At 36.8% G+C, this 9,531-nt stretch overlaps 1 protein-coding gene across 1 annotated transcript; it reads left to right on the forward strand.

The window, feature by feature from the left end:
• The first annotated feature begins 5,194 nt into the window (after window positions 1-5,194).
• LOC117622549 (HIPL1 protein-like) lies at window positions 5,195-8,563 on the forward strand. Its single transcript, XM_034353268.1, has 7 exons — window positions 5,195-5,468; window positions 5,663-5,820; window positions 5,967-6,755; window positions 6,841-7,057; window positions 7,180-7,358; window positions 7,801-8,042; window positions 8,129-8,563. The coding sequence occupies exons 1-7, from the start codon at window positions 5,369-5,371 to the stop codon at window positions 8,535-8,537; spliced, it is 2,094 nt and encodes a 697-aa protein (XP_034209159.1). The 5' UTR covers window positions 5,195-5,368; the 3' UTR covers window positions 8,538-8,563.
• The last annotated feature ends 968 nt before the right edge of the window (window positions 8,564-9,531 follow it).

The following is a 9,531-nucleotide window of genomic DNA, read 5'->3' on the forward strand; positions in this document are numbered from 1 at the left end:
TTATGCCTTCCACCTGCTGAAGCTCTGTAATGCATATATGTAGTATCCAATTCAATAAACTTCAACGTTGAGGACACGATTGCCCCACAATGGCCATTTCAAAGTTTATCCTAGTTAATTTGAGGTTCTAGTAAGTTTTTTTTCTTCTCTTTTGGTCCTATGTAGTTTCTTCCTTCCTACTAAAAATCGGGCACATATTATTCAATTGTATCAAGCCATCAGCAGTGTTCGAAAAATCGGCCTAGGCGCTAGGCGGGCTCCTAGGTGCTAGGCGGGCGCCTAGACGCTAGGCAGGAGAACACTGCCACTATATCACCCTAATCTATGAGTGTGTCTCGATTTTGAAATAATAATCAATAAATACATTGAACCGTGAAGATTTCAGAAAATGAAAAGTAAAAAAAACAAGGGAACTTACAGTGACGTTCCGTGGAGATGGAGATGGAGATGGATCGCGCCGATTAGAGAAAACCCTAACCTGAGCTTGATCCATGCAGAGAAGGAAAGTTCAGAGTGTAGGAACCGAAGCAAAACCCAAATCCAAGATTGCATGGCTAATTCAGAGTAGCCATGCGGCTATACTCTGTAAATATTTAAAATATTCAGACACATTTAGAAAGTATAGCCGGGCGGCCATACTATTTAAATATTCGAATATGTTAAATATTAAAAAAAGTATATTCGAATATATTTTAAACTTGTAGCCGCACGGCTATACTCTTTGAAATTTTGAATATTTTTAAAAAGTATAGCCGAGACTGTTTAAATATAAAAATATGTCCACAGAGAGGGACTAATCATCATTTTGTCCACACAGAGAGAGAGAGAGAGAGAGAGAGAGAGAGAGAGAGAGAGAGAGACCTGGCCATGATGGGGATATAGCCAATGTACAAGGCTCCCCATCAACCCGAACAGGGAATGCAGCAAAGAGCTGTATCTTAATTGACTGCCCTTGTGCCAGCCCTCGAGTCCAGACAAATTTTTTTTTGTTGCCTTTTTTGCCTACAGAAGAAATCCAATTAACAGTAACAGTATGTTATTCATACAGACTGAAAGTAATTAAAAAATTTCTGAAATTAAGTAAAATATTTCAATACTAATTACTGACTAAAGAAATAATACCTTAAAACTAATTACTAATCAAAGTAATTAAATAAGGCTAATATATTACTTAATTACAAATGTTAAACTAAACAAACTAATTTGAAAGAATTTTTTTAAAACAAATTCAACAAAAAAATTTAAAATAATTAATTACTATATATTGAGTAATTTATGAAATTAATTAAAATATTTAAATACTAATTATTCACTAAATAAATAATAATTGAAATATAATTAGTAATTAAATAAGGCTGAGATATTTCTTAATTACAAATATTAAACTAAAAAAACTAATTTTGTTTTTAACAAATAAAAATAAAATAGGTATATTCGAATAAATATAAAATAAAGTAATAAAAAAATAAATGTTCGAATATTTTTAAAACGTATAGCCGCCCGGCTATACTAGTTAAATACTAAAATATAATTACAGAGTACTGCCGCTCGGCTATACTCGTAAAATATTAAAATATAATTAAAGAGTACAGCCGCGCGGCGATACTCTTTAAATATTAAAATATAGTTAAAGGGTATAGCCGCCCGGCTGTACTCTTTAAAGATTAAAATAAAATTAAAGAGTATAGCCGCGCGGCTATACTCGTTAAATATTAAAATATAATTAAAGAGTACAGCCGCCTGGCTGTACGCTTTAATTATACTTTTAAACCACAGAAATTTAAACCTTAAACCTTACTTAAAGACCTCAGTTGGCTAAACAAATGAAGGCAAATATATTTTTCCAACTAATCAAGATAGTAGAGAAATCAAACCTGAACAGGATTGCGAAGAATATTCAATCGTTGCCCCAGTGAATTCCCACACTGAGCCCCACTCTTGTTGATAAAAAGTAAAACTAACAAGGGTCTTGCATCTGGTGACAAATCAAACAACTAGGATTTTTGTTTCATCATTCTTATTGCTTGACGAGCTCCATTTGAAACTAGGCTTAGAATCCAATTTCCTATCTACATCACCATCTTGGTGCTGCAAATCCACATTTACAGTACCATTACGGTTTTCCTCAATTTCATGAGAACCATTAACAGCTTGATGAGTATCAACTGCGCTTTCTTTGGACATTACTACCACTATTTCCCTTGTCAACAGAGGTTTCATTTCCATGCTTGGACTTGTTGCTCTGACTCCTAATAGTTGCACGTACTGAAGATGCTATTTCATTGGGGCCCCGAGTAATGGAGCTCAAAAATCCACCAGCGGAAGTCTGGCTCAATTCCTTTACATGAAGAGGGTTCTGAATGGACCTAAATCACAAATATGACCTGTTTCATTGGACACGCTACTGTGGCAATCCACATGTACCAGTCTTTGACACCACAAGCAGCACCATATTGGGGATCCACCAAGAAAAGACCCATGTAATAGCTGCAGAAATAAGTTTCATCAGGTTGATATGTTACCTCGTTCCAACGGACAGCCCATTGGTGCATCACATGCTTGGATACACACTTGCAATCCTTGTGCGCACTAGAAGAGCAGCTTAGGTGAGGTGCTGCAACGGACTAAAACTGTCTGAAGCTGTCATAAGCCCAGGAGTTTGAGAAGGGCTCATGGACTTTAAGCAAACACAGCAATTCAAGTTCTCTCCATGAGATACCGATTCTAAAACCCACGTATGAAGAGCTATAGGAACTTTGTGACCTGCCTCTGGATTTTTCTTTGACCTGGCTATTGCTTTCATCCAACTTAGATTGATATTTCTCCTCCATTGGCTATAGTCAAAATTCCAACTAGAGCAGCGATAAGGCAGTTGGATTCTTGTTGTTCCAATTGGAGAAAAAAAATATCAATGTCACCATCATGATCCATCCTCAATGACTACTTGTATGATCTACATTCACATAAGCATCAAACTGCCCAATCCCAGTTTAATTAGGCTCAAACTCATATATCCTCCAATATGGTTTCATTTCATCATTCAGAAACATTATCAAAAGCCTTAAACTCATTTGACAACCCAACTCATCATCCTACTTAATTCATCATGTGTAAGTGCAACAAAGAATCGAACAATGCTTTTGATAGGTGCTACTTACTGTAACCGCTTCAACCTGTAAAAAACTGAAAACGATTCACAAGTAAAACAAATATTATTCCAAATACAAAGCATGATTAGTTTCATATCAAAATTCAGAGAGATACAAAATACATGTAAACATGAAGGAAATACAAAGTCCACCACAGTTGCATCAAAATTTAGTGATATTTTAATTTAAATGACAAAACACCTCCATCTTTAGAGAACAAAGCAACACACAAAACCCGCTTCATACTTCACTTTCTATTCCAATTTCTCGGAAACCAAACGGACTAGTCTAAAAGCAAAGCATATCTATGAGTGTGTCTTGATTTTGAAATAATAATCAATAAATACATTGAACTGTGAATTTCAGAAAATGAGAAGTCAAAGTTTTTGAAAAAACAAGAAGGAACTTACAGTGACGTTCCGTGGATGACGTCGCCGATCAGAGAAAACCCTAGCCTTAGCTTGATCCACGCAGAGAGGGAAAGTTCAGAGTGTAGGAATCGAAGCAGAACCCAAATCTTTTGATTGATTTTTGGGCTTCTTTAGCTCTAATTTGTATATATGTTTAAAACGTATAGCCGGACGGCTATACTATTTAAACTTTAAATATTAAAATATATTTAACGGTATAGCCGACCGGCTATACTATTTAAATATTCGAATACATTTAAAACGTATAGCCAAGCGGCAATACTATTTAAATATTAAAATATATTGAAACAGTATAGCCGATCGGCTATACTATTTAAATATTCGAATTTATTTACGAGATATAGCTTTAAATATTAAAATTGAAGAAGTATAACCGTTCGGCTATACAATTTAAATATTCCAATTCATTTACGAGGTATAGCCGCCCGGCTATACTATTTAAAACTTAAATATTAAAATATATTTAAACCATATAGCCGGGCGGCTATACTATTTAAATATTAAAATATATTGAAGAAGTATAGCCGTTCGGCTATACAATTTAAATATTCGAATTTGAGAGGTATAGCCGCCCGGCTATACTATTTAAATATTAAAATATATTTAAACAGTATAGCCGGACGGCTATACTCTTTAAATATTAAAATATTGAAGAAGTATAGCCCCTCCTCTGCTATACTATTTAAATATTCGATAGCCGAGCGGCTATACTATTTAAATATTCGAACATATTTAAAACGTATAGCCGTGCGGCTATACTATTTTAAATATTAAAATATATTGCAGAAGTATAGCCGTTCGGCTGTACTATTTAAATATTCGAATATATTTAGAAAGTATAGCCGCACGGCTATAAGCTTTAAATATAAAAATATGTTTATATTTCTTTCTATGGAGGCTGAGCCCGTGTAGGCACAAGGGTAGCACCTTCTGTATGAGCTCCAAGCTGTGACTCACCAACTTAACAAAGCCATTCATGCTTCAATTCACCCTTCTACACAGCTTGTGTCGCATTTCCGAACAAAATGTCAAGACACCCGAGAGAAAAGTGAAGCAAGGATTTCTCAAGAACAAGCCAAGGAATGACTGATTTAAAGTCCTCTCCCCTCCCCAACTTGTCTGGGGAGTACAGAAATTGCTGGTTTTTCTTCATTTTCTTATTAACGTTATCAAATGGAATGAGATAGAAAAAGATTTTGTTTTTCGGCTTCTTTGTATTGTCTTCGCTGGTTCTTTTATCTGACAAAACAGAACCCCACTTGTGGTTTGGTTTGTTTTTTTTCTTCTTAACTTTTAAGGCATATATCATTTGGTCGTTGAGTTCAAATTGTCAACTTGCCGCATTCTATTCTTGTACGTCCGATATTGTCGAGTAAAGTCAACCATGACGAACCAGCCAGAAGTTGCTGCATTCCTATTGTTTATTATATAAAGTTTGTATTTTTATTGATTTCCCTGATCTTTAATATCCATGGATTTTCAAAAAAAGGAAAACGTCAACTGTTTCTGGGGATAAAGACAACAACCCAGGGTTGATTTGCACCAAAGCTATTATGGAATAATTGAACTTATTATTTGAAGTGGGGTAAGGATACCTTCTTAGTTTAACATATATTTGGAACCATGAAAATCTAGAGAGAGAAAACCAACTGGGTAGTTGATTCTGTGGAGAATATTGCATTTTGTTGTTTATTTGTTTTGTTCATATTTGGGCCATTGGTTGACGGTACAGTAACCGGATCATTCAATTCTCTATTGGAAAGATAGAGAGGTGTTTTGTTTTGAAAGATGAGTGGAATTTTTAGTACTATTGTCGTCTTCGTGTTCTGTAACCTGCTGCTGCTGCTCACTGATTTTTCTTCTTCGCATCCCTTGTGTACTAATATGAGTAAGTGTTTCTTTGTTAACATCTTTTATCTGGTTTTCCTTTTCTTTTGTTAAGGGCTTAATGCTTTGTTTGGTTGTGCCAAAAAAGACAGAATTTTGCATTCCTAACGCACTAATCCTTTTCATTAGTTTGGTTCAAAGTTTCATTTCTTTGTAAGTCACTGATTAGTTTCTTTGTCTGCTTTGTTGAAATAGGGTCACCCTTCACCCCAAAGGCCCTACTTACTTTCTGTCAATACAATGGTAGTGTTTGCTGTAATTCTACTGAGGATATGCAATTGCAGAATCTATTTAAAACAATGGACGTTTCTGATCTTGGTTGTGCTTCTCTTGTGAAATCGATACTTTGCTCGGTAAGAGAATCGTATAACTTCGTTAAAGATATAATTTTCATTTAGTATCAGCACCTTTTTACTTGTTATTACTAGCTACTGCTGTTAAGTGTTATGGAACCATTGGGCACCAGTTCATGTGTATTTGAATCCCACATGCTTTGCAGAGATGTGATCGGTTTTCTGCAGAGCTATTTAGGATTGAATCAGTACCTCGTAAAGTTCCCATTCTCTGCAACTCAACCGTTTCACCAAACTCAAGACAGTACCAACATGGTGGAGTTGACTTTTGTTCCAATGTCTGGGATGAATGCCAAAATGTGTCTCTATTAAATTCTCCATTTTCAATGCAAGTTGGAGGTGGAACACCATCTAATTCTACTTCCAAGCTGAGTGATATATGGCAGTCAAAAAATGATTTCTGTAACACATTTGGTGGATCCTCAGAAAGTGAGTTGTTCTGTTTTGACGGCGGACCTGTGTTGCTAAACAATTCTGAAATTCCAACTCCCCCAAGTGGTATGTGCCTTGAAAAAATTGGAAATGGATCTTATCTTAACATGGTAGCTCATCCTGATGGATCAAGTCGTGTCTTCTTATCTGACCAACCGGGTAAAGTCTGGATGGCAACTGTTCCTGAGGAGGAATCAGGAGAAATGTTGGTGATTGATAAATCAAATCCATTTCTTGATTTAACTGATGCAGTGTATGCTGATACTGAGTTTGGAATGATGGGATTAGCATTTCATCCTAACTATGTGCAAAATGGTCGTTTCTTTGCTTCATTCAACTGTGACAAGGTTAAGTGGCCAGAATGTTCGGGTAGATGCTCATGTAACTCAGATGTGGGATGTGATCCTTCAAAGCTGGGTTCTGATAATGGTGCCCAGCCATGCCAGTATCACAGTATCATAGCAGAGTTCACTGCAAATGGTACCACGTCGCAACCTTCCTCGGTAAATTTCTACATAATTTTAAATAGTTTTTTCTTGTAATTGTCAGCAATGACCCTAATTGATACTGTTTTGGTCTGTATTTCAGGTTACTAGTGTAAAACCACTGGAAGTCAGAAGAATTTTCACTATGGGCCTTCCATTTACTTCCCATCATGCAGGTCAAATTTTGTTTGGACCTAAAGATGGGTTTCTGTACTTCATGATGGGAGATGGTGGGAGCATAGGCGACCCATACAATTTTTCACAAAACAAGAAGTCCTTGCTTGGAAAGATTATGAGGCTTGACATAGATAACTTGCCAAGTGATTAATGACTTAAACTTACAAGGCTTCAGGACACCATATTCTGTGTGTGTGTGTGTGTGTGTGTGTTTTTTTTTTTTCTTTTTTTTTTCTTTCTCATGTATGCAAATACTTGTTTGCAGGTGCAATGACAATTACCGACCTTGGCCTGTGGGGAAATTACTCTGTTCCTGGAGATAATCCATTTTCTGAAGATAAGGAATTGCAGCCTGAAATTTGGGCTTTGGGATTTAGAAATCCTTGGCGATGTAGTTTTGATCTCGAAAGGCCTTCCTACTTCCTTTGCGCAGATGTTGGTCAGGTTCGGGACAGCAACTGAGACTAATTTTCCAATGTTTTATATGTTCTTTTGAGTAGGTGCTAATCCATTTTGGACTATTTTGAGAAAACCATATATGCATTAAAGCACGTCATTATATACCTCAGATGAAGGATGTCTTACAAAATTGCAGCCAAAAATACAATAGCTTGGTCAGATTTGAAAAGAGTTCTGGTCATATGATTGCATTATGTTCTCTATCCATGCAGGGGGGGCTGCAAACCATATGATTCTCACATTTTGTCCCTCAACCAAGGATTAAGCTTTCATTAGTTCATTTACCTTCACTATGTATAGCTCTTTATTCTTCGATACGTGCATGTTTTCTGCACATTCTTTTTCTTGTTGTTGCAAACTTCTCAACATTTATCCTTTTTCGTTTTTGTTCCGGGTATCATCAGTGCTTAAAATAATGGTTTTATAGGATCAATATGAAGAGGTTGATATAATCACCAAGGGTGGAAACTATGGATGGCGTATCTATGAGGGTCCTTCTCCATACAATCCCCCAAAATCTCCAGGAGGAAATACATCTGCCACCTCCATTCACCCAATTTTCCCTGTAATGGGATACAACCACTCTGATGTGAACAAGGCTGAAGGATCTGCATCCATCACTGGCGGTTACTTTTACCGATCCACAACAGATCCATGCATGCATGGAAGGTAAGCCAACCATTTCCGATTTCGATAACCAAAAAGACTTCATAAAATTATCTTTAACTTAAACGGTCTGCAAATTATGTTTGCAGATATCTTTATGCAGATTTGTTTGCTGGCGGTATATGGACAGGCATAGAAACTCCTGAAGACAGCGGAAACTTCACGAGCACTAAAATTCCGGTGAGTTGTGCTCTGGACTCTCCTATCCAGTGCAGTGCTGAGGCAGGAAGTTCTCTCCCTGCACTGGGGTTCATATTCTCCTTTGGACAGGATAACAGAAAGGACATCTTTATCCTGGCCAGTTCCGGTTTGTATAGAGTTGTTAGGCCTAGTCGCTGCAACTACACTTGCTCCAAAGAGAACGTTACATCCTCTTCCCATCCAAAATCTGTTCCTTCTCCTGCTCCTTCCGCTTCATGCACAAGAAGGCAGTTAAACAATCCATTTGTACTGGAGCTGCTCATCTTCTTCTCTACATTTTTTGGCTTTTTCTTGTAATCTTTCCTTGGATTTCATTTTCACTTGCCTGCTTGGATATATTGATATTTATCTTTTGCAATTATGTTCGCATTTTTGCCAAAATACTTGTAATATCGAAAAAATTGTACCAAAAATAATAATAAAAATAATTTGGAAGCCTAGAAATTATCCTTGTGGCTTTTCCACTTTATATAATTGTTATCCAATATCACAGGAAGCCCATAACCAAAATGGATTGATGTCCGAACGAACTATTGTAGGTTTTCTTTTTCTTTCCTAATACAATCAATAATGGAGAAAGGGGCTTCAAACACAAGATCTCCTGCGTAAAAGTAATTACCTTAAGCCAATTGACTTGAGCTACAAACTCCTTGCAACTATCATAAATTTTGATTTTGAATGAAGTTCGGCAAATACTTTTCACATAAGATGTGAAAATTTGCAAATTTGAAGAATATATAAAGTCGATTCTACCACCCTACTTAAAGACAAAATAAACAAGGTCATTTGCAAATCGTTCAATTTTGCAAATTTCCAGTCTTAAGTTGTGTTTGGGGTGAGCTGTATTATTATTACGTTCCTTGTTGTCACTGTCGCCTCGCCCCTGTCTGTAATTAGCAGAAGAAAGAAAGAAGCCAAACACAGCCTCCCTTTTTTTGGTTCCAGGAAAAAAAAAAAAAAAAAATCCACAGATAAACGGTCTTCGTTTACATGTAATCAATCTTGTTCAACCATGCAAGTCGGCACATCTTCTTCCTTCTCTCTTCCATTACTGCCCCACAACAAAACCCATAATTACACCTCCATACCCTTCACCTTCAAGGGGCGAAAAGGAAAACCCAGAGCCCGGTTCCCGCCTATTGCATTCTCAGCTTCTTCAACAACCAAACATGTCTGGAGGAGAAGGCCGCAACTCAAAACGACGCCGTCCTCTTCACCCTCCCACCAACTTACCCAGAAACGCCACCCCAGAAATCAGCAAGGACCCTCCCATTTGGACCACAGCATTGAC

This window comes from Prunus dulcis, chromosome 3 (genome assembly GCF_902201215.1).
Source record: "Prunus dulcis chromosome 3, ALMONDv2, whole genome shotgun sequence".
NCBI classification, from domain to species: domain Eukaryota; kingdom Viridiplantae; phylum Streptophyta; class Magnoliopsida; order Rosales; family Rosaceae; genus Prunus; species Prunus dulcis.